The sequence below is a fragment of the Dermacentor albipictus genome, chromosome 6 (assembly GCF_038994185.2).
Source record: "Dermacentor albipictus isolate Rhodes 1998 colony chromosome 6, USDA_Dalb.pri_finalv2, whole genome shotgun sequence".
In the NCBI taxonomy this organism is placed as follows: domain Eukaryota; kingdom Metazoa; phylum Arthropoda; class Arachnida; order Ixodida; family Ixodidae; genus Dermacentor; species Dermacentor albipictus.
In genome coordinates, this window is record NC_091826.1 from 47,256,192 (window position 1) to 47,281,412 (window position 25,221).

At 48.9% G+C, this 25,221-nt stretch overlaps 1 protein-coding gene across 1 annotated transcript; it reads right to left on the reverse strand.

The window, feature by feature from the left end:
- Window positions 1-61: 61 nt before the first annotated feature.
- On the reverse strand, window positions 62-24,964 carry LOC139061037 (EEF1AKMT4-ECE2 readthrough transcript protein-like). The gene is made up of 8 exons (XM_070540472.1): window positions 24,672-24,964; window positions 19,777-20,067; window positions 18,131-18,436; window positions 14,136-14,398; window positions 10,531-10,813; window positions 5,550-5,807; window positions 2,403-2,719; window positions 62-465 (listed from the first exon to the last, which is right to left on the reverse strand). Exons 1-8 carry the CDS (start codon window positions 24,948-24,950, stop codon window positions 150-152), a joined length of 2,313 nt encoding a protein of 770 aa, XP_070396573.1. The 5' UTR covers window positions 24,951-24,964; the 3' UTR covers window positions 62-149.
- Between the last annotated feature and the right edge of the window lie 257 nt (window positions 24,965-25,221).

Sequence of the window (25,221 nt, forward strand, 5' to 3'; positions counted from 1 at the left end):
CCCGACTTGACTGACGGAGAGATGGAGGAACAGATTGAGTGACGCAGAAAAAAAAGCGAAATCCGCGATAAAGCACACATTTATTACAGTGTGCTGGGATGCAGCCTCTGCGCGGAAACCCTTTAGAAGAGGTTTACGCGCGCGAAGCGCTACACCCTGATCGCGCACTTGGCTTTCGGGTTCATCCTCGAACCCTCCTCGCAACCATAGACGCGCGCGAAGTCGCTAGAGTGCATCAGGGGCAAGTTGCAAATCATTTCGTGGTAGGGTCGCAGTCCGCACGAGAACCAGCAGTGGAAGGCGAACACGGCGGCGTCGCTGGGCACGGGTCCGAGGTTGATCGCCGGGGTCGTGTTCGCCCTTCTCGCCGCCTCCCAGGTTCTCCAGACCACGCGCAGAGCAGCGGCTGCGGCCGGAATGTCCGCGCCGACACCGTCTTCGTCTTTGGCAGAGGGCGCCAGACATCTGCGGCCGCATTTGCGGAACATTTCTTTTGTTCGCGAGCACTGTCTTGAGCATTGCCCCCCCCCCGCCCCTATATAATCATTTACGCACTTCTACAGCTGCTGCTGTAGCCTCAGTCGGAGACTATTGCAAGATTCGGAAGATGGGTTCGTACCCTAGTGAATACTAGCCCCTTTCGTTCCATGGACGGAGGAGCTGAGCTTGTCATTAGTACTGTTTCATTTTTGCAGCATGCCTTTGCAGTGTTTTGCGGAGCTTCTGGTCGATGGCGCCGCAGGTAATCCCTCGGGGCAGCGCAAACTGGAGCGAGTTTATTCTGACGGAGGACGTAAAATGCGTTGACAACTGGGGTCTTTCGACGAAATTGGGCCATTTTCGGCCAGAATTCGGAATTACAGAGGGGGCCCAAAATGGGTGAGAAGACACGCCATCAGCCGTCAAAATTAGAAAAAGAAAGAAGCGCATATATATAAGCAGTAGAAGGGATACAATAGACGTCTGTACGGAAAAATTATTAGCGCTAAGAAAAGGAACCATTGCTGCCTTCAGCTCTATTCTACTTGGTCAACATTCTCAGATAGACCTTCGTTTCGTTTCGTTTTTGACAAGACGTTATTAGACCTACAGTTCACAAGCTCACGTGGAAACATATTCCGTTTTCTGACTTTCTGTCAGAAAAGTTTGTCTTAGCTTAGAAATCTGTACTTGAATAAGTGTTCAATGCGCTCATGTCTCGTTACTCTAAAAATTGTGAGCGTATTTGTCAGGATCAGTTTTAAATTGATCATTTTTGTGCTGGCAGAAAAACTTAAGGCGTAATAACTTCGCACACAGCAATTGCTAATGGTGGGTAATTTATCTCCCTTCTGCAGTTGAGACCGAGAAGTGTAATGATCATGTTTTTAATGCAAGTGTCATTGCATTTCGATGTACATTTTACAACATCGCCACATTATTGAGCTCGTTAATGGACGCAAGCATACTACAATACTCCAGTATTAGTCGAACGTTTAACAGACTAAAGAGAAAAAAAGATAAGATAGACACCATCCTACATATCCAAGCCTATAATTCCGAACAACACAATATCGTCAGATCTCTCGCCGGCACTCCCAAAGTCTGGCATGAAGCAATACACTGATCCTGCATAGCTGTGCACATTTTCAAGTTTAATATAAACATTCTTCACACTAAGCGTGTCTAACAATTTCAGAGCACATGCAAACCACGAAGCATTGATCCGATAGGGTTATCTCACGGCGTCACGTGGTAGCTCTATCTTAGCTGCATCGCATGCGACGACAGCGCCACACGTCGCAAGGAGGGGTCATGGACCCTGCTCCTCCATACTGGAAAGTTGCCTTTTCTTTTTCACTCTCATTTTCCTTGTCACGTACTTAAACCTAATCATCTGCGATTTGTTCTTTGTTATTGGAATGCTTCAAATATCGAATACTTCCTTTCTTCTGCGCTTTTCCGTAGCTTCGTTATCTGTTGGCATCAGCCACAGAAGTGCTAAACGCTTCCCAGCTGTACGACGGGGAATCAATGAACCGCATAAATGGACACTGAAATGATTTCCATCGCTTTTTATGCGAAGCATATTACTAGAGCTCAACCCAGTTCCTCAGGCGCGGCGGTGTTGCCTTCGATACCACGTGACACCGTGACGTCACGATAGAGGAGAAACGGGGCTCGAACTCCCGCCGTCGCTCGCTGCGTCGCCCCCGCATCGGACGCGGTGAGCGTCGAGCAACACAGCGTTCGGCGCGACAACGATTTATTCATGAAGTGCAACGCCGCAGACACGGACACCGACGACACCGGCTTTTCTGCGAAGCGAGCTCCTTAACGCTGTCGCGTTAAAATAAAGGCTAGTATGCTTCGCATTCTGGGCTTAACCTTAGCTAAGCCACAGCCATTTTTTTTTTACTTGCCTGAAATTGGCGGCTGTAGTCTCTGAGGCGTTCGCCAGCCTCGCCACCGATTGGAAGTAGAGCGTGGCCGCCATTCGGACGCCCAGTCCGGCCAGGGCGAGGGCGTAAGGCCTTCCCGGTCCCAGCCACGGGAACTCCAGCTCGGGCGGCACCAGGCTGTACCCCCGCAGGGTGCTGGAGTCCTCGATCTTCCACTCCTGGTTCATGAACCGGAACTCCGGGTCCCGCATGAGACCACGCATGGCGCCTTTGACGGCCACGTAGTTGTAGAGCGGCTTCATTTTCATAGGGGGCACGGATGCGTAGAAGGCGTTGACCTGTCGTCGAGAACGTGGAAGACGCTAGTTGGCTAGAGGGAGCGCACTCTGCGCTCTTGAAACAGTTTCACCTTTTGAGGTGCATATTTGTCCTACAACAATAATCGTCGTCTGCCTCAATTGCTTGCGCTTTCGTTTTTGAAAACGCTGCGCTCGCTACTTTTCTTTCCGGAATGCTATACGTCACGCTAAAAATGCGCATGCTTTTCGTGACTTGAAAGTACCGGGAACGCAGTGTTAAAGAAAGGAAGTACGGGAAAGATAGATCACGATTATTCTTGTGGCACAAGATAAGCGCCAAAGGGAGGAATCTTTTTAAGGGCGTAGAAAATTTGCCACCTTTTAGAGTGCATCTTGTCCCCAAATAGTTATCGTAATGTGCCTGGTTTGCTCTTTCTTTCAGGAAAATTCTGCGTTCGCTATACGTTCCTGCACAAAACGCCGTGTCGTGTTGGTAACACAAATGCTGTTATCATTACGGCCGTATGCTGCGCGCGCAGCGTCATACTATATGTAGGCACGCAAGACAGGCGGCGAGTACGGCGGGGGGGCGTAGTGTGCCCCGAACTGTGCAAGGCTCTGTTAGAGGGTGGTACTAAACGCTGTGTGAGATTGAGCCACCTCACTCTCGGTGGAGCGAGAAAAGACGGGACGTGTCTTCGCTTTACCTTTCCTTTCTTTCACATCCCGTCCATTCTCCGCATATGATAGTGACCGCAAATAAAGAAAAATAAAGATTCCGGGGAGAAGCCAGGACCAGACTGCACGCGAACTGATGCAGGCATATCACATAAAGAAGATAGACCAAGACTGTGTTAGTGACGCTTCCATTAGGTTGTTTCGATCGGAGATAGATTTTTTTGATAATCGGTTGCCCCGCTGGGCTGATCAATGTTCTTGGGAGCTGCGTTCTGCGCATGTTCTATTTGTCTATATATGCCCATGGGTTGCCGTGAATAAGACAGTTGAAAGTTACCGCCCATGTCGTATTTTTGTGTTCTCTTCCACTGTTCCCATCATTATTTGCCATCAATATGATATGCAGTAAACACCAACTAGGCCAAACTGAAGTTCTTCTCGTCCGTACACGTTGCTCCGAGAATAGCGAAGGTGCTTAGATTCGACGAGAAAAGGACAAATTGAGCATTTCAATTTGCCTCGTGCTTGTTCTGCTATTCGTAATATTTGCCACTAACCTGTATAACGCAAATTCACAAGCGAAAGCAGATAAGGTTCGCCTATTTCCACGCCGAGTTTACAATTACACCCCAGAGGGTATTAAAGTTTCACTCCACACCCTCTGTTACGCCTAGCTATTACTCATTTAGCTCGTAGCATCTCATAATAGAGGTGTGGGCGAGAACATAATGTCAGAACCAAAAATTTTCACACGCATAAGTGTGGTAATGGGTGCTTGGCACTTCTTCGAGCACCCTATAAGAAGAGTCTTCTGAGGATTGCCGCCAACTCCTATGAGCAGCAACTCGCCAGTACTTAAGGTAGAAATCTTCAATATTTTTGTTGACTGTACGGCAGAGCAGTGCCGATATGTATCGCCTAACGCAAATCTCAGCTGGAAGATCTCTCCCGTGAATATTATGAGCCCCGCCTTCGAACTTTAGGCCGCTGTCAATGATTCATTTTTGATTAAGACGTGGACTTCGTTGCTTAAGCAGTTCACTGCTAAGCGCGGTATAATAAAATGCGGAAGTTTAATGGGCCAGTAACGCGATGCAATGTGTAATTGACAGATGAACTCAACATCAACAGCCCGAAAGAAGCGGGAATTGTTTATCACAAGAACAACCTGGTCGCCTTGAATAGCCAATACAGGATGATAAAAGGAGAGCAAACGAAAGTGTACTTGAGTTTGGCAAGAGAACAAATAGAGTTTGCCCTGCGTCAATGTGGTATGTAACGCTGGGGGAAGTGTAATGAACCGACTCATAAAGGCGCATCGAATAAAGGAAACTAGATACGGCCGGCGTCAGCATCTGGAATAAAACAGCGTATCAATTACGCTAATTGTCAACTAGTGCTTTAATTGTGCATCACAGGCCATGCGCAATAAAACATTTAATGGAGAGCTTCTTTCGTCCCCGGAAGAATGTTACGGACTCCCACGTTTTCTGCCTCAAAAGCACATGCATATCACGGAACCACCTTCCACAGCTAGCTAGTGGCATCGTTTTTGAAATATTTTTTCTACTGATTATATATGACTTTGTATGTGTTGTATGATTTCAACGTTGTATTGAGGTTTCGTGTTATCCACGGTGTTGGATTAGCCTCTATTTCGTTGCGCTGCTAAGCGCGCAAGACCATAGGATCGAATCCCCGCCGCGGAGTCGGCATTTCGATGGGGGCGAAGTGCAAGAACTACCCGTGTTCCATGAAGTGGGAGCACGTTAAAGATCGGCAAGTGGTCAAAAATAGGATAGTCCGTAGTTCGCCAGAGGTGGAATGCCTCATAAACAAGTCGTGGTTTTGGCACGTAAAACACAAAAATTGTACTCAGATTGCGTATGGTTGTGTAAGCTGTTTCGCTGTGCACACGCTATACAATAAAACCTCCTTACAACAATATTGAAACGTAATGTAGCGTTACTTCGTTATTGATATCGATATCGCACGTACTGCACTATGCGTCTGTATTGTGGTTCATCGTTACTTCGTTATATTCGTTATTTCCTGACATCTCTTTTCGTTATAACGAGGTTTCACTGCACTTGTTTCGTTCGCGCTTTCTTTTGTCCGTGTGCCATCGGTAATGCGCATTCGCACTGACGACATTCTAAAATAAATCACTGCAAAAAATAAAAACGCCCACCTTCTCGGGCTTGGACATCGACCGGTACAAGAAGAGGGCCTCCTGGTACGGGTCCTTGGGCGGCGGCTTGCTGCTGCCCACCAGCGTCCGGTTTTCCTCGCCCAGCAGCTCCGCGAAGGCTCGCCAGACGTCGTTCGCCGTTTCGCGCACGTCCTGTAGAGTCGCCTTGGGCACGACCATCCAGATGTGGGCGTTGAGGGCGGAGCGGAAAGCCGCGTGCGTTTGTGCAAGGCAGTGGCTTCGGTGCGCGGTGAAGGCCTGCGAGTTGCGGAGCGCTCGACTTTACTGTAACGACAGGTGCCGCTAACTCGCTAAGGTTTGTATTTTTCGGGGCCATTGACCCAGCCGAGCGTGCTTTGCGAACGCGTTTAAATGTGAATACGCTGCGTCAGGTTGCACACAGGCGTTATTAGAGCAATGCTGTTTCTTTTCAGCCAGTTCCTACTTTTGGAAGTGATAACGAAAGCCGGCAACATAGCTGCTCTGGAAATGTGTGAAAGTGTGAATATGCTGCGTCATGTTGCATACAAGCGTATAAGCGTAATACTGCTTTCTGTCTGCCAGGTCCTACTTCTGGAAATGACAATGAAATTCGGTTATATAGCTGCTTCGTGAGAACAATTTATTTACGCGATTCTGCCACAGCGTAGGCACCAGCGCTTCCCTCAACTTTTTTGTGGAATGTAGCTTTGTCGCGACGAAGTTTATTCGCTCATTACTTCTTGCCAACTCGCGTGCCGTAGTCGTAAAGTACATTTAACACGCTCTTCTCGTACGTCTAAGGACGGACACTTAGCAAGCTCGAACTTTGGGCAAGACGTGAGATATTTTAGACTGGTATTACTAGATTTGATCTCGAAGCGCCAAGCCTGGCGTTTCGAAAATAACTCCGACGTCATGACCCAGCAGAATGTGTTAATGCGCAGAAATAATTGGGATGCGCGGTTGTCTTAATGCCTTCGCGCGCGCCCGTTGTAGCGAGTACAGGAACAGAGTGAGGCACTGTTTCATGACGTGATGATGGATACAGCCCCTGGTTGGCAGTCGAAACTGGTTCGGTGAAACAACTGTTGCGGCAACTTAAATTTTAGGGGTGCGGGGACATTCGCCACTATTCCATCTGGTGTTATGATGGTCTGAACCCTGTAGTTAATTGCAGGAAAGCAAATGACAAGTCGACAATACCACTCGATTGCTTGTTTACCCAATGCAGACGGAACGTACTGCTTCTCTGTGAACGAAAGAGAAAAAAGAAACTTACGCGCAAAAAAAAAAGTGAGGCACTCCAGCCGTCAGCGTTAACCAGCGTCCTCCAACAACGTTCACTGGCGGGTAATGATTGTTTAGCGAACCGAAAAAAATTCCGCCTAGCCAGCGAGAACATTTAACAAATCGCACACATCTCGGACACCGAGTAAAACCTCCCGTCACGTTTTTTTCCACTTCGCCTTGCATTATTTTCCAGAGTAGTTGAAGGGGCGTAAACCGGAAATTATTCCACGGGCAGCAGAATATTACCCTACAGCAAAGTGAGAAGAAGTCCCGAGAAAAAATACCCCTTACCATGACGAGAAAAGGCTCCGCAAAGCAGAAAGCATGCAAATATAATGAACTCGTGCTGACGCCGCCCTGAATTTCAAGCGCAAGCTCGCCGTCACGTGACGGATTCTGCCAATGTCTGCTTTGGCCTAGTTAATCTTTCATCATTATGGAGGACTACATTTCAATCCAAAGAGCTCGGTGACTGAATTCGGCAAGTTTCAAGTTTGAAAAACTTCGGCCACAATGGCCAAAATACGAAAAAAAGATACCTCAAAATTTGTGAAGTCACACTGACCTGGCGCCGGTTTTTGTGGGCGGGAAAAACCGAGCAAAAGTAAAACTTTGACAATTTATTATCGTTTCCAGTACGCAACCTACTACCAAGAAATTGGCTAACACATAGTTTTGAAACAATACTTTATCAGTTTATAAAGAGATTTTGGCATTTCGCTTAAATGTTCCTCCGATCTCTGAGCTCTGTGCGAAGACTAAGAGCGCTTGCAAGAGTATACATTTGTGCTCGGCCCTCTCACCAAATGCCCCATGTGCAGCTATAGCGAGACCGGCTCGACTCACACCCAAGCCAGCACGAGCCTCCGAGACACCCGGCGGCGAGCAACACACCAGCTGCTAGATTAGCTGCGCGGTGGACAGTTTGTTTCCCACGCATAGACCGCGGTTCGATTCCCGGCAGTGGTGGGTATTTCTTTCCAGCACCTAACCAACACGAAGGTAAGCAAGTTTCTTAAAAGCGAAGAAGATCGCGCATACAGCTGATCGTCGCGAAGGAAGCACTCATTAGAGTGACGCATATAGCATCGCTACTTACAGGACGTGTACGTGCTACGGGCTTACGTCGCGAGGTCACCACGCAGACAGTTTTGCCATAGAAGCGGTGGCGCCTCGCATCCACCCTTGGCGACTACGCTATAGTTCGACGGAGTACAGTCGAAACTCGATCTAATGAAGTGATGACCACGCTCGATTTATTTCGTTAAATCGGGAAGTTTGTACACTCGAGGAAAGCATTTTTCGGCTCTTCGAAATGTTAAATTGTAACGTAGCTACACGCCAAAAGGCTATCGCTGCATCGTAGTTGCCCCTAATGGGGCGACCTGTGGCGTAAACCATGACATAACGAAAGCAACCACCACCGCCTCTACCGAGGCGGTGTTGAGTCCGCATTTCCGCACATGGGCGTGGCATGCAGTCTCATCAAAATAAAGCTAGGGCCGCGACTAGGGCGCCTAGATGTTCCAACGCGTTAGCTTTAAAGCCCACGTTCGAGAAAAAACCCGTATGCGTCAAAATTCGAAAGAAATCGCCGTTCTTTATTGCTCATCTATTACAGTAAAAAGCTTCGTTAAATCGACTTAGGCCAAGTTAGATACGTTAATTCGAGTTGATGACAACGTTCAACCCTATGGGCAACTGCCGCGTTACGGAAATTTCATCGTCAGATCGGGAACTTCGTAAAATCGTGTTTCGTTAGATCGAGTTTTAACTGTACTTATCGGAAAAACATGGGCACGTCTGCACAAGGCGTCAGATTCATTCGAGAACTTCATTGTGCAATCACTGTCAATGGGTAGCAGCAGTACGGCAGGGTTACAGATGCATGACGTAAAAGCAAATTCGGACGCATACTCACGGACGCACACCCGCTCAGCAAGTCTACTCTGACGCCACTTTTAGCGCAAGGCAGCAGTCTCCGCCGCCGCATTTACCACGGCCGTACTGTTCACGCCGGCTGCAGACGCCCGTTCATACTTGTCTAGTCACTGCGTTTTCTGTTTTGATTGGATCGCGGTCGCTGCAAGACGGCGGTGCTGCTCCGCGGCATTTCTTGTAGCGCCAATTCATCTCGCTTTCCCTCCAATGACGTTCACGGTTCTGATCCGCACAAAATCCGTTAGCGCGATAGCACGAAAGCAACCACGTGGACATTAGGCGCCTGAACAAGAACTAACACGCTTGAAGATGAGGTGCCTCACAACGGTGGCTGGATGAAGAGCGACCCCAGCGCCATTGCCGGCGTCGCGCCTCAACAGTTTGCGAGACGAGAAAAGAGAACAACCGTCAGCGTTTGCTGCTTGAAGTCGTTCCGGTCAGACAACTGTATATGATGCACAGTGTTGTAAGGGCAGCGCCGCACAGCAGGAACTCTAAGTGGCTGTACTCGCAAACGCTCCCGCCAGTAGAGCAATGGAGAACGCCGGTCTGCAGCTCCGCGGCAAGCTTATTGAGCGAAACCGTGATCGCGTGCCCGTGACTAGGGTGCGTCGTTTTAACGCGATGGCGTTAAGGAGCTCGTGTCGCAGAAAAGCTGTTGTTGGCGGTGTTGGCCGTGAGCAAAAAATCCCGTAAGGCGATACATAAATAAAAAACTGGCTGTGGCTTAGCTAAGGTTAAGCCCACGATGCGAAGCATACTAGCCTTTGTTTTAACGCGACAGCGATAAGGAGCTCTTGTCGCAGAAAAGCCGGTGTCGTCGGCGTCGGCTCATGCGTGCGGCGCTTGCTCAGGCGCACATTTCGTTGTCGCACCGAACGCTGCGTTGCTCGACGCTCACCGCGTCCGATGCGGGGCGCGTAGTCGCTGCGCCGTAGCAAAGCCACCTAGAAAGAGTCTCTGTAGCATGCCGCAAACTTCGCTTCTCATTCCAACGAGGAGCTCTGTCTCCAGGAGGCATCTCACCTCGTGAGTGTCTAGCAGAGGCAAGCGCAGCTGCTTATATACAGCCGCGACGCCGCGAGCGATGGCGCGAGTTGGAGCCCCGTTTCTCCTCTGTCGTGACATCACGGTGTCACGTGGTCAGCCTTGAAGACGACGCCGCGAGCGACGGCGCGAGTTGGAGCCTCATTTCTCCTCTGTCGTGATGTCACGGTGTCACGTGGTATTGAAGGCGACACCGCCCCGCCTGAGCAGCTGGGTTGAGCTCTAGTAATATGCTTCGCATAAAACAACCTGGAAGAAGGGCTGGGTGGGAATGGAATCAGGGTCTCCGGAGTGTGAGACGGAGATGCTACCACTCAGCCATGAGTTCGATGGTTCAAAGCGCGAAAAAAGCGCCTCTAGTGAATGCGGTATTGTTTTGCAGACAAACACACTGTGCGGCCCTCGCGTCTCAGGAGACCTCGCAAAACTCCGCGCTCGAGCCTCGCGTAAACGCGGCGACTTGCACCATCCACACCGGGACATCACGGCGACGGCGACGGCGCGAGTGTGCCTCGAGTGCCCGTATAAGTGCTTGTGCTCGATAAGTGCTCAATAAAGCAGAGATTAAATCCGACATCGAAACACTGGTGACCCAGACAACACAGCTACGGAATGCCATGTAACGTTTTTTGTTTGGCACGAAATAATTTCCGAACCTTGCATGTGTTCTCAGGGATGAAATTCCGCAACGTCATTGCGTGTGGAAAGCACGACTCCTTACCTGCTCCTCGGAAGAGTAGTAGTAACTGGAGAGCAGCTTCGGGCTCGTGAAGTGTATCAGCGACTGTATGGAGAGCCAGCCGAAAAAGTCCAAAGTCTTGGTATCCCCGAATGCGGCGTGCAGCATGAACACCGCCCTGAAGTATTTGGGGCGTTTGAGGGTCACTGACGGGATGTTGTCGAAAGACTGGTTGAAGTGGCGGCGCAGCGCGGCGTTCCAGGTGTCGTAGTCGGTAGACGGCGCCACCGTTGGGATGTTGCGTGGGTGAAGCTCGAGGGGCATGCTGCGACCATGTCACGTGCTTCCTTTTTAGTGTTTTTTTTTTCTTTGACCAGCGAGGCTGTCAAAGAGGGCTACTAGGTACGCTCGAGAACGATACACATGCTAGCTTTCATGGTTTTCTAAAAAAAAGCTAGATGTCTCATGACGTTTTTACTTCCTGAAAACGGGCAGAATGCAAGGAATATAGTATGCAGAGTAATCTTGATGCGCATTGGTCAATTAGGGGCTAAATCAATATTACTAAGCCCAAGTTCTCGCATTATTTAGAGTACCTATATGAAAAGAGTATATAGCAGGTGTTCTTTGTTTAGCTGCACAATGTTTTGGAGTGAAAGCATCATGCGCCCCATTAGGCGAAAATCCTTCGTAGTGGGCGTGACGGAAAAAAATGGTACCGAAAATGGCCGACGACGCACTGTGTAAAAACATGTCAGAAAGTGCTAGGATTGACGTCGAATGTATCCTGAGGTTCTTGCAAAAAAGTAAAATATTGTCTTTGAAGAGAGAATTTGCTTCGTTTTGATCTGGTTGGGAATCGAACCCTGGTCTCCACGGTGCAAGACGAGTACGTTTCGTCGAGGCCACGGCTGTCCTTCTTTTCGGCTTCGCGGTTCTGGCCAATCAAAGGTTCCCCTAATGCATGCGTCATTGCACACGTCACGTCTAAACATCTGGCTGACTAAAGGTGCGCACAGGAGCATTGAACACGTGACAGCGCAACTTACAGGGAAAAGGGGGCGCCACGTTAGGAGCCTATATAATGAGCGCGTTCATGATGTTTCGAGGTCTGCAAGCGGTACACCGCTCTCGCGTTCTCACGCGTAAGCAGTCTTCAGTGTCTCTTTAGAATTTTTCGAAAATTGCCTTTGGCGGATAGCACGAATCTAACCCTTGAGCTAGATTACTCGAGGAGGAAGTCATTAATTTTACGAGAGTTCAAGATGCTTATTTGAATAATTTGAGTAATTCGAGTAATGAACTTTTTTATTTAATTACATTACGCTGCGCATTTATGTTTGCTAGCCAGTGAGGTCACAAGGCGTGCCCACTTGGAAAGAAGTCTCAGGATTAAACCAGTTTCGAGATATTATACTTCCAACCGTCCGATAAAATGGATTGGGGTTCTATTTACTCTTGCGCTAAAATGCACAAAACAGCGTTTTCTCGAAAAAGTGCAACTGTGCATCTTTACCGCAAGTTTGACAGGGCATATCTCGAATCCGGTGCCATCCTCACAATTCGTTCCAAGTCGATATGCCTTGTACACTCGCTAGCTTCAACTGGCAGATCTCCGGAACCATATACACGCGATATGGGTTATATACGCGCAAATTTATGCGAAACAGCGTCCATAATAAAACCCTGAAATAACTCTTAAACCCATAGGCAATATGCCTTTCACCTGTCAACTCGTCTGGTTTTTCCCAATTGTACAGCACGTTTCGCGCAAAATTAGTAATTGGAAACAAGGGTCGCAAGGTGTTGAGAAAATAAGTCATCTACTTAGGGAGAGAGCCAAGGCAACATCCAAACAGGAAGGAAAAGTGAAAATTAACAAATTTAACCACTATTCTTGAGAATATTTATGGATCAACATCTTTTTACTTAAAAAGCAAGTAGGCAAAACACCGCCGGAAGTGCAGAACAATTCCGTGTGTTTTGAGTGACGCATCTACAATTATGAGTCGAACCACCTGACGTATAGCCACTTCTTTGCTGTGGTTATGTGCGTGTTTTTGTAACTTCTCGCGGTGGGCGCAGCGCGTCTAGAACCACAGCATCCTGCGCGCTATGCGGTTGCGCGGGACTGGCGGCCACGTATCGTTACTCAACTTTCCAAATAACAATACGCAAGTTTTGGCGCTTGAGAGAATAGTAAACGAAGGATCGAAAAGAACTGGGATTGTTCGGCAAATATATGTTTCTCTATTATTCATCCAGAGCTACTTCAATAAACGCTACTATAGTCGGACACAATTTAAGTCTGCTTTGAAGCCCTGTCCATGCTCTCATAACCACCAATCACTGTTCCTCCGCGAGCCTGCAAATAATTCGTACTTCAAATTTCCTTGTTACCCAAATAAGGCGGTAACCGCAGAACAAAAATGATTACCACGTAATTTTGTACGTTTTCTTTCGCTTATTATAGCGGCATGGCGAAAGCCTAATTTGTTATTGAACTGAAGTAGAATGGTTGCTTCGCTACAAATATATATCGTCAATTTGCCCTTCAACTGGCAGTGAAGTTTCATGAGTAAAACGGGCTAAGCAGGTAAATGAACTGTACCATATACTTTTCAAGAGTGCAATGCTCAGACTCCATGCACCTCGTACATGTCTGTTGTACGGCTCAGTGCTTCGGCCGATGAAAAGACACTTCAAGAACAGTGGACACTCCGAATTTTTCAAGAGTATGACGCCATTTTGAAAAGGCCGTATAACGATGATTTTGTTTGCTTCTGTGATTGACTGGTAGAGTAACACAACCCCGCGCGGTCCCTGTGCCTCGGTTGCTAACTAATGTTTTTTTTAAGTTGTATTCTACTACTGAAATTTTTCATTTTACATTTTCGCTTGTTTACTTGTTCTTGGCAGCGTTCTGCCTGCCCTTCTTTCCTGCGCGAGTCCATTTGATGTGGTTCCTTGTTTGGCAATTAAAGGATAGTTGTATCTCGCAGGCCTAACTGTGAGATGCGACTTATTTCATTTCTCTTTGGCGGGTTTACGCGTCTTTATGGCGAATGGTGGACGTTATGCCTATTTGTACTAGTAAAGATACCCCCCCCTCATTTGCATGGAAAGGTTACCTTGGGTCCGTGCATAATACATAATACTTCGGGGCCACGTAGTGATTACGAAACTATAGATAGTCCGGGAATGGTCAACCAATGCCCGTGCGTCGAAGTGCGTATATACTTCAGTTCATGGGCGTGGAGCCGCTTTCTTCATTGCACAAAACATGCCGAGCTCTCTTAACAATCTTTGATTACCCGCGTATAGCATCAATCGACTTCCATCCAACGCCTGGAAATATTCTACTCTCATCACATGGGTAAGCCTGTGACTGTGGGTGCAGAATGCTTCCACGCGCAGTCAAGCCCGCTAATTATGAGTCATGTGCACCGTTACACGTCAAAATTGCTGAAGAATTCTCACTGATCCACGGGGCGCTTATCACTGATTATCCTTGTTAAACCACCGATTATCATTGTTACACGCAAGAGATTCACCCATGCGTAGTTTCCCCTATTCAACATTTACGCTGTGTGCGATGCCAACTTGGCTTTGAAGCTTTCAGAAGGGGGGTGCAATGTTCACCATACCTGTCGGCCATGGTGTTCTCGTAGGACGTGGAGGCCCCAAATTTGCTGCTCATTTCCATGAGGTCTTTGAAGAGCTGATCGGAGCGCCCCTTGTCCTTGGCCAGCTCCGGTGTAGACGCAAAGGTGGCGTACGTCAGCTTGAAGTGGCCCAGGATTCGCTTCGTCATCCTGTGCCGCTTCAGCATCTCAAGTGTGGTTATGAACTCCTTGTCCAAGCTGAAGGTGACAGCGGGCGACTCTCTGGCGTTGTTGCTGACACTCACCTGCACGTGACACCATCGGCGAGAAATGTTGAAGCGACGATGAATAGCGATAATAATTTAGGCGAATTTAGAATAATAGGAAATATGATAATTTAGGCTCAATTAGCCAATAGAAGACTTGCAAAATTACGATAGTGCGCTTTTCTTTTCAAGCCTTTAAGGCAGACTTCTACGTGAGGAATTACATTAAACAATTAATTGTAATCCATTACATTTCTCGCTAATTTTGCAAATTAACGAATACTTCGTTTAATCGATAACGCTCGCGGTTACCGTATAAATTTAACAGCGAAGCTGTATGTAGCTACAATGTGGTGTTGGTCGATGTCCGCCTACAACGATCGCGTCGAAACAAAAAAAAAAAAAATTCGTCTCCAGTTCCTCGCGAATGCTTTCTGGCTCTCAATCTAATCTAAGTATCTCGAAAAAATTTAACTGATATTGGCCGCTCAGACGAATCTATCATTACGCTGTTTCATTTATTTGTCATAAAGAAGTTAGTTCACAGTGAAGTTGTAAACGCTGGAGAGTTCCGGTCTGCTTGCAATACATGTCCGACTACGCAGGGAGTATGGTTGTAAGAAATGGCTGTAACTCTTGTTTTATGGATACTATCGCGAAACAAATTATATGAAAATTAGCCGCTAAGAAGACTCTAACAATGCGCAGGAGTTTCATCTGCTTTTGCTAATCGCCTAGTTCACAGTGAAGTTGTAAATATTGTGCAATTCGCGTTTTGCCATCAATACACGGACTTCTACGGGAAGGAAAGGGACAGCCCCGTCTTTGTATGCTAGAATAAAACTCAAGCCCTTGCAAGTTTAATTCAGCTAATTATGTAAGAAATATGCTCAATCGCTAATTACAAACAAATATATTATTTCGTGCACTCCTTTGGACTGCGCTCCAGTCAACGTGTATCGTAGCTCTCATCGAGGATCAGTTTAACGGCCACCTGCGTCCTATGCACACTGTTGACACGAGTGGGCGTTGTTTGTTGTGGTTGCGTCATAGTCGCCTAGGCAACTTTGTAATATATGTGTACAAATATACAGACACACGCTGATGCGTCGATTGAGGCAAAAAGTACCACAGCTTCGCTGCTCGATCGTCCTTCTTCGCAGAGTGAAAGCGCTGATGAGTTCTTTCTCTTTTTTTTTCCAGTAATCAATTACATGTAACCAGTTACTGTACCGACGGGACAAGCTGTAACAGACGCTGCAGCTTTCAGAACCTGAATTAGGCGGGAACTGCACCAGAACACCAGAGATCGCGCCATGCGTCAGAATCGAGGATATTTCAGACAAACCCCGGAGCTCAGTAGTTATATCCTCGACTTTGCGCTGCACCTGAACTCGGCCGACGATTGGAACCGGCACATTGCAATGTTTCTTTTATCAACGGCCACTTATCGCGTTATTGCTAGGATGATTTTTTGTAACTTTGGATTGGCCATACCACCTTCTCCAAGCATCTGCAACAAGGAAGCGCCGAGCTTCATAGTGGCCGCAGACGCTGAGGAACCGTACACGCTAGCAAGATGCTTATAAGCTAGAACACCGCCTTACGTCCCATCACGCATATATTGTCTTCACCAAAAAAAGAGAGAAAAAAAACGCGGGAAGATGAACGCATCAGTCCTGAAAAGGAATTGCTAGTGAAGATGAGCATTGTGTGAATATTTGCAGAAAATATCTGCAGAGGTACTGCAACTGCCAGGCCCGTCTGTTCCGCTTGTGGTATCTGTTTAGGGTTCATTTATGTTCGGAGAAGTAACGAATTGCTTTCGAGTGTACCCCTCCGTTACTGTCGTGGGGTAGTAATTCGCAAACCCCCACTGTGCGGTTATCCTTGTGTGACGTTACCGCTGGTGGGGACAGCGTTTTCGCATTCTTCTCTCTTGACAGCTAGCGTTTCGCGGCGCTGTTTTCCATTTTGGCTTCGCCTACAGCCCTCCCCCCCTGCCCCCCCCCCATATTTTTGCGGTTATCACTTTCCTTTATACCTTACTCTACGCATCGTCATATCCTACTCCTCCTCCCCCATATATATTGGGGGAGAGTGAACTACGTGTAAATAACGCGTTGCGTAGGAAATCAGTTCCTCCTGGGATGAGGACAGTGATCTGTGTCAAAAGGTTGGTTCAGCTGCATGCTTTGTTGTACAAGTGGTAAAAGCAAAAAGCAGATCACCAGCGATGAAAGACTTAAATGATAAGACAGTAAACGTAGGTAAAAAACCTGAACGTTTTTAGTGCCCCGCTACTTGCAGTGATTCGCAGTGATGAATTCCGCCTCTTGTCAGCTGTCAAACCGCATTTGACAAAGACATCAAACCGCATTAGTCGAAGATTATCTAAAAAATGGAGAAGCAGCTAGCGAACGAAAAGGTGGGCTGAGACCTCACAGTAAATATCTCGCCTTGCCTTGGTCTCGTCTCTTGATTCCCACCATAGTGAAATATGCATCACCAAGTGGCGCAAAATTCTACTATTCTAATGTCAATAGCGTTTTAATCTTTCCGTGCAAGCCAATCTGCACGTATGCATTTATTCTTTGCGTAAATAGGTGCCGGCATGGGCACAGAAAATGATAAGCAGGAAACCAGTGCCTTCGAGAGAAGTGATTGTGCCGGGCTGGACTATCATGGTATCAAGCCGTTGGCTTACCTTTCTTTTATTTTATTTTCATTTTTCCGGGTTACCCAAGCTTCTCGAATTCCTTCATTCATCGCGTGAATAAGCGGGGACACGAGCAGTAGGAGTGATGTATGCAACGAGCCGGTACTTTCCAGAGAAGAGATTCATCCTGAGAAAACCAACATTGTAGTGGCCTATAGGCTTACCTTTTTTCATTTTTTCGTGCAAGCCAATTTGCGCGTGTCTCTTTATCCATCGCGTAGCCATGCATCGTCAGGTGCACGGGAACTGATGTAGACAAGCACCGAATCAGCGCTCTCGATATAACTGATTGGACCTGGCTAAGCCGATATTGTAAGGGGCGATGGGCTTACATTTTAGAGCGAAGCTTTCAGCCTGTAGTTGGTCGGGATTTTTCTTTGCCACGTGCTCGCACAAAAAATTCGGCCTATAACGCAGACAGTGCAAAGAAGCGCGAAGCGCAATGTGTGCGGCTCATCCAAGAGGTAGCACATGATGTCAACAGGTGACACCATCTCTTGACGATGACGTCATTGCGCGACGTCACGTATGGTGTGATGAAGTCATCAGGCGATATCATCACGTGACGATGCCATTTGTACCTAATGTAACGTTTGACGTGAGGCTCATCACGCCCCCTATGGTGTGACGTCGTCATGTCAGTCTGTCGTGATGACGTAATCACGTTACGTCATCACGTGAAACGTCACCTCACCACCGGATGTTAACGCCCAGTGTTTCACTTCATGGGCCACATAATGCTATCGAATTTATAGATGCCCCCATCAGCAGTTGTGGAGGCGGTTTTCCACAGCGTCGCGGGACATTCGCTTTCGCAGGGCCGGGATGGCGAGTCAACTTTTGTAGAGCATTTTCGTTTTCGCGCTTGGGTTGCCTCGCGGCACAACGTCCGTACGGAACCAGAAATATAAATATGTAGGCCTGTTTCATAGAAAACCTGCAATAGTGACTTAAAGATGTGTTCTCCATAATCCATCTTTCGTTATGTTCAGCTTGAGCTCTGTTCGTTCAATATCACAGTATTCCGTATACGTTTCCGTATACCGCCGTACCTCTACGCGAATGAGGACCGTTGTGTGCAGTTTCGCCGACATGTAGAAGATCCCGTCGATGAGACTGGCTGAAGGATCCACGTGGTCTGGCCACGTGATGCCGCCTTTTTTGAGGGCCTCCCTCACCTCCTGGACGTTGCTGCCGCGGATTACGCTCTCGCAAACCTGCAAATAGGCGGCCGCTTTCTGCAGCGGCGACTGCTCTTGATCCGGCACACTCATATTCCGCAGCCTGGTCGTTACATTATTAAAAGAGTCGCGCCGGATACGGTACACCGTGCTGATGTCGTTCTTGAGCCGGCTCATCTGCAAACGTACGAGATAAGAAAAAAAAAACTCAGTGCCCTTCCACTCTGTGAAGAACGATGACACGCGGAGCTGTGTAAATGTGGGCTCCTTAATGGCGAAATGCGCCTTCGCCGTGGGCAGGCCCAGCATTGCACTATCTTCGGTATCGGCCCACGTATGGGGTGTGCTTAACGCCTGCGTCACCTCCGCCGCGGGTCGGCCCGGCATTGCCTTAATTTCGTGGTCTCGCCTACATGTGGGGAGTGCTTAACGCCTGCGTCACCTCTGCCGTGGCTCATCCCAGTATTGCACTATCTTCTGGACCTGCCCACGTATGGAGTTTTGTGTCCACACCCGGAAACGATTCCGGGGGAACTAGCCATAAAGAGCTTGGCTGTAAAATCGCTTTAATGTAACCAAATAAAAGGCATACGCAGCCAAGCAAATTTTTTGCTTGGGTCGCCCGCAAAAAGAAGAAAAAGAAAGAAATGTAAGCCTATGGGCACGTTACTACGTTAGCCCATGCTACAATCACTTCACTCGAAGGTAATGGTTTCGAAGGTACTGGTTACTGCCATCCTAGCCTATTATACCCTATTGTAAATTAATTTATTATTATTAACTAATTATTTATGTGAATACGAACACGGGAGCAGTTTTCAATATTACCCGAAGGGCGAGGCAGTGACTGCTGCATACCGAGGTAGTGTTGCGCTTGAATTCATCAGACGCTGTTCTAACTATACACGGGTGCGACACGTTGGCGCCACGTCGCACACATGGATGCCACTGCTGGACGGCAGGAACAACACCCTCACCGCTACCAGGCGTCACAAAACGCGGGCAAGGCAGGGACTGCATTGGCACCGCAGGTGTCGCACATCGATGGCGCACGAGGTGAGACCAACGGAAAACGGTAGGCTTAATTGAGCGCCCAGTGAAAAAGAAATATTAGATGACGTTCGTTTCACGTTTGCCAGAACATATACGCGTGCCAGCAGCGGAAGACAGAAAGTTGGCCTTCCTCTGCCGTCGAGGCGACTGATCGTAGCGTTGACGGTACGTTCGATTCGCTTCGTCATTTTTGCATGCAAACGCGCCTTGCGTCTCTGAAGACTAACACTCCGCGCGTGACCACCCCGTGTACCTTCACCGGACAGCACGACAACGGCGACAGCGCGGAGGACGCCGACGGCGTGGATGCGCACCGAGTGTCTGTGTAATTGCTATCGCAACGAAACTGCGCCCGCTATTTCTTTACTTGTGCCTCTGCATGTCCGTGCAATTAGCGCGCACTGATCGTCCCCATGCTTACGAAAGTTTGTTGCTTCGTACATACTGGTGAGGAGAACCCATACCTCGATGCTGCAGATGTGTTGGTAGTAGTTGTCACACGGCCTGTTCCTCTCGTCGATGGCGTTGGTTAAGATGGCCGCGTACTCGGCGCACGCCGCAGTCGGGCATGCCGAACTGTGCGCGGAAGGTTGAGCGCGGTAACGCCAGGCCAACATCGAGGCGACGCCCAGGAGGACAGTGACAGCGACCGCGACAGCTGCGCCGATGACGAGGCAGGCACGGAAGGTTCGTTGGCGCTCACGGCGATGGGCCTCTTCGACCGGATCGCGGATGCCCAGCGCCGACAGGTCGACCTGCGGCGAGTGCGACGGCCAGTCTGTCGTGACTCACGGGGCACGGATTCACAGCGAGATTTTACGCTGTCTTCGAAATCACGAGCGTGCCGTCTGCCATCCTCATAGGCTGTTCTTATGGCCTAGAAACAGAAGTTCCCGGCTGTCCCAGTGTGCGTATATACACGCACACTGTGAGGAACCACTGTAGCAGGAACCATTTACAGGTGATTCCTGGTGCAATTCCCTTTACGTAGCTCAAGCGCTTCCCCTAGCAGCCAAGATGTAGAAACGTCGCTAGCTGTGCTGTGTTTGTAGATAAGGTACATTGTTTCATACTTTTTTAATATATAGGGTTTTACGTGCCGAAACCACTTTCTGATTATGAGGAACGCCGTAGTGGGGGACTCCGGAAATTTTGACCACCTAGGGTTCTTTAACGTGCACCTAAATCTAAGTACACGGGTGTTTTCGCATTCGATCCTGCGACCTCATGCTCAGCAGCCTAACACCCTAGCCACTGAGCAACCACGGCGGGTTTGTTTTATACTTCTCTAAGCTGCTACGACTACCGCAAATTTTGAGCGAAAAGGTGTGTTTTCCACATCATTTCACTACATTATTGGGGCTGCTTTAGAATATCCAAAATAGCCACGCGGATGGTCGCATGTGCATTCCGAGATGGCCGTGACCAAAAAGGAAAAGTGGCGTAATATATAGTAGATTGGTGCTGCGGCCAGGCGACACATTGCATTACCGTTACTGGAGTTATGGCGAATTAGGAAGTCACGCTTCATTTCGACGAGGTCTGGTGGAAGAAGGTCGGGTGCGAGGAAGTTCTTTTGTGCACGAGGAATGCTCGAAGATGTCTGGTAGATATTTTTTTTCTTGTAGAAATGTCACAGTCGAGTAAACTTTGTCTGCTTGCCTCTATATGTTCATCTTTCTTTCGTGCCAGGAACTTATTCTAGGAATTTTTTCTTGTAATACTTATCAACTTAATCTGCATTAGTGTTCCTCTTTGGTCCATCTATACATCTTCGAGCGTTCACTTTAACTGACAGCACCTTGTGCCACTTCATATTCGATATGTCATGGTCCCTGGCCTGTCATTCAACCGTTGCTTGCACCTAATCGGTGTAAGTTCTGGTATATATATATAAAAAAACATGCTCCTTTTCCCGACGTACTGCTCTGTGGCTTGCCTATACCCAGCTACGGCCGCTGGATACATATTTAAAAAAATGTGCGGCCTGCCGCGTGCAACGAAAACGCTGTTATCCGCTGCAACGCCACAAGCCGGAGTCTGCTGTCTGAGATCAGCATAGAAAATGCGTCACGCACGCACGTGGAACGTCGTCGCCGACGCGTCCCATCCCCGGCAGTTAGCGCCGTTCGGCCCAGCCAAGCGGCCGAGAGTGCAACTACGGCAGGCCGCAGCTTTCTTTTTTCGTGATCCAGCGTTGCTTATACTACACTCAGCATTTTGTCACGTTGTGGTGTGCGACTTGTCTACCGGACCTTGCTTAATAATGCGAGAGCGGTAATCAGCACCGTTGCCAGATGGGAAGAGAACTTGGCACCCAGAGGCGCCACGTCCCAGAGCTTACATGTACTCGTCAACCCAAACCATCATTCGATACATTGACCCCGGTGCTCCCCTTCAACCCAGGCTGACTGGGCGGGGGCACTTGGTTTAGGCCGACGTTCCTTCCCGGACAAGGGGGCTGTTGTGGTGCAGCACAACTGAGGAACTGCACTCCACACACAAACAGCCAAGTCGGTTTTACAGGGCACAAACCTGGTCTCCCCCCGCATTGCCAAAGGCACGATCTGTCCATGCAGAGGGCAAACTGGAAGCTCATTACGTCCGGTTTCCTCGACGCTAGGCGAGCTACGTTAATGTACCGCCTGGCGCGAGGATGCCTTCCGTTGAGTTACCGGCGCATCACAGCCATCCCGGCTCGTGGAGTGTGCCCCTTTTGTGGCGGTCGTGAGGACTCGGCTCATATCTTTACGCAGTGTTTGCTTACGGCAGCTCTTCTCCAAAGGACTGCTAGTCTCTTTAGGCTCCCAGGCGTTCCTTATGAGACAGTTCCATTTTTGGACCCTTTGCCTAATCAGGCGATCAACCAGTTCGTGCTTGTTCTCGCCGAGTGCTCATACCAAGTTCGGTTGGCACGCTGTGATTCACTTTTCGGGGATCGGGTGCCGGGCCTTCACGAAAGCCTCGCGAAAACACGGAACGAGGTCTGGTTCCATCTCACCCGGGAGCTGCACCGCTTGAGCAAGAAGTTTCTCGAAGTGGGGGCTCGTCCTGCCGTGATTTTTGATGATTTAAGCGGAAGGCTATCCATTCAGTTATGATGCATGCTCCTAAGGTTGCTCGATTCGACCGTGTGTGCCACTCGATCTACGGGGTTTTTTTTTTTTTGGCTCAGTGGAACCCAGAGGCGGAAACGGTGGTGGCGCACCCTCGTGTGGTCGCACTGCCCCGCGCATGGCTTTGGTTGTATCCGCGGTTGTATGCCTTGACCTCTTGTGCGTCAAGGCAGTCCGAGCCTTAATAAGCAAGTAGGTAATAAGCATGATTAATAAGCGAGAGCGCATTGGCCAAACGAATTTCAAACCACGCATACGCAACCAGACAAGCCCTCCATGTGGCGCAGAGAAATTACGCAACTAATTGACTTTCTCAGGATAAAACATGTAGAAAAAGTATAACTTACACTCCACCTACAGACGCGATAGAGAGGGATTGTAATTCGAATATACGTGAAAACACAATTATGTTACGCGGAAACTCAAACACAAACCCCTCTTAACGCGGAGCGTTTTCCAGCTGCTGTTTGAGGTCTTTCTTATAGTCGCGGACAAGTTTTCTTGGCTATGAACCGAAGGCTACGGAAACTAAGCGCAAGAAGTAATCCCGCAGTTTTGCTGGCGTTTTCTTACTTGGCAAATTGAAAACAATATTATTTTTGTTTTGTACAGTACCTAGTTTTAAACGATGCGTAACCTTAACCAGTCAGCTATTGGTATTTTATTGTATCTTTATATTGCTCTTTCGACCTTTGTCTCACCCGAAGCCATTGCACGTTTTGCACATTCACCAAACGCGAAATGGCACATGTGTCTTCTGGTGAGTGTTTGTCGCCTGCTGTACCGTCAATCAACTCCCCAGAGAGGCCGTTCACCAATTTCGCCAACAAAAGACCACTGGATCACACCAATAAAAGCTGTGGCAGTGCGCGACCGCGCGAGTTGGGGCCCAGCTTTTCCTCCGGCTGTCGTGACGTCACGTCACGTGGTTGCGCTTAAAGTCAATGGTGGCTGCACGGCCGCGCCCAAGGGCTGAAATGAGTGATTGCAATATGCAACGCATAAAAACAATGGCTGTGGCTTAGCTTACGTTACGTCCAGGATGCGAAGCATACTAGCCTTTATTTTAACGCGACAGCGTTAAGGAGCTCGTGTCGCAGAAAAGCCGGTGTCGTCGGTGTCGGTGTCTGCGGCGTTGCACTTCATGAATAAATCGTTGTCGCGCCGAACGCTGCGTTGCTCGATGCTCACCGCGTCCGATGCGGGGGGCGACGCCGCGAGCGACGGCGCGAGTTAGAGCCCCGTTTCTCCTCTGTCGTGACGTCACGGTGTCACGTGGTATTGAAGGCGACACTGCCGCGCCTGAGGAGCTGGGTTGAGCTCTCGAGCGACGGCGCGAGTTGGAGCCCCGTTTCTCCTCTGTCGTGACGTCACGGTGTCACGTGGTATTGAAGGCGACACCGCCGCGCCTGAGGAGCTGGGTTGAGCTCTAGTAATATGCTTCGCATAAAATAAAGTGTTTGCAGCATCTGCGCGGAAACCAAGCGAGCCCATCTGGAAATCGCAAACTTCGAAATCTAGGTACAAACGAGTGAGCGAGCGAGCTGACTGCTGCGCCGGCGCTTTACCAACGCCTGCGTCGGCTGCGGGTCCAAGCCCTAACCGACGCCATACGGCTGCATGGGAGCTCGGACGCAGGCTGCGATGTTCACTGTTCACAACTTGGTACATATCGCATGTGAATAAACATTGATTCACGCTGAGTTAACTGCATCTTCCCTCACTAAAGTGGTTGTGCGAGGTTGGCAAAACCGAAACGGGTGCCGAGTGCGCCCGGACTACGCTGCATACAAATGCTCTCGTGCAGAAGCTCCGCCCCCGGAACTTTCGTTTCATAGCCAAGAAAATTTGTCCGAGAGCATAGCAGGAGTGACGCAGCCCTTTGGTTCCTTGCACATCATCAACAAAAGAACCATAAAGCTCGCCTTCGTGCACAGCGCTCACCGTCAGCTTTTTCCGGTGCATATTACGGTTACATAAGCTGCAGTTTCCGGGAAGCGTGAGAATCTTTAGGGCTCTTTGAATGCTATCGTGTTGCAGTCGTAAAGGCGATGCATCCTCCAAATTATTCCACTCAGCTTTCGTGACGTCACTCTCAGCCGGGTGCACGACGACCATTCATTACTCCACTCACGTCTATTGTTACTTAAGGGTCCATTGCTTGTCTCTCAAGGGTTCCGCGCCGGAACCGTTACTTTTTTATGACGCGCCGGAATATGGGCCGTCTCTGAAGCATCGCTTACCCCACTCAGTCTTTCGATCCCTCGCTGCCCGTGCTTGGAGCGCTTAGCCTTGGTCTTTTTGCCAGCCGTGGTAGCGGCGGTGGTGCCGACGGTGGTCGTTGTGGGACGGTCCTTTGTTTTGGCGGGAGCCCCACCCGGCGACGTCAACTTTTGTCGCGCAGCCAAGGACGGCTTGCTCAGGGACTTACCGAGCGAAGGCCGAGAACGCGCCGCCGCCCGCGTCTTTTTCCCGGACTCTTTCGAGCGCTTCTTGTGGGACTTGCGGAGATCGTCCGACATGGCGTCTTCTTGGTTCTCGCGCTTCTTCTTCTTCTTCGTCCTCTACCCTTGCTTGCTTGCTGGTTATGCCATGCCGCTTGTCCACCACGAGAAAGTGGCCGTGGTTTGATTTTGGTTTGAAAGAGCCTGTCTCGATTGCGCACTCACCAATTCTCTTTAAATCAACATTCAGATCAATGCTCAATAAAATCTTCGAACCCCGTTGGTTGTCTTCCGCGAGCAAACCCAGATGAACTAATTTGGCACGTCCGTTTTAATGCCCTTCGGCTTG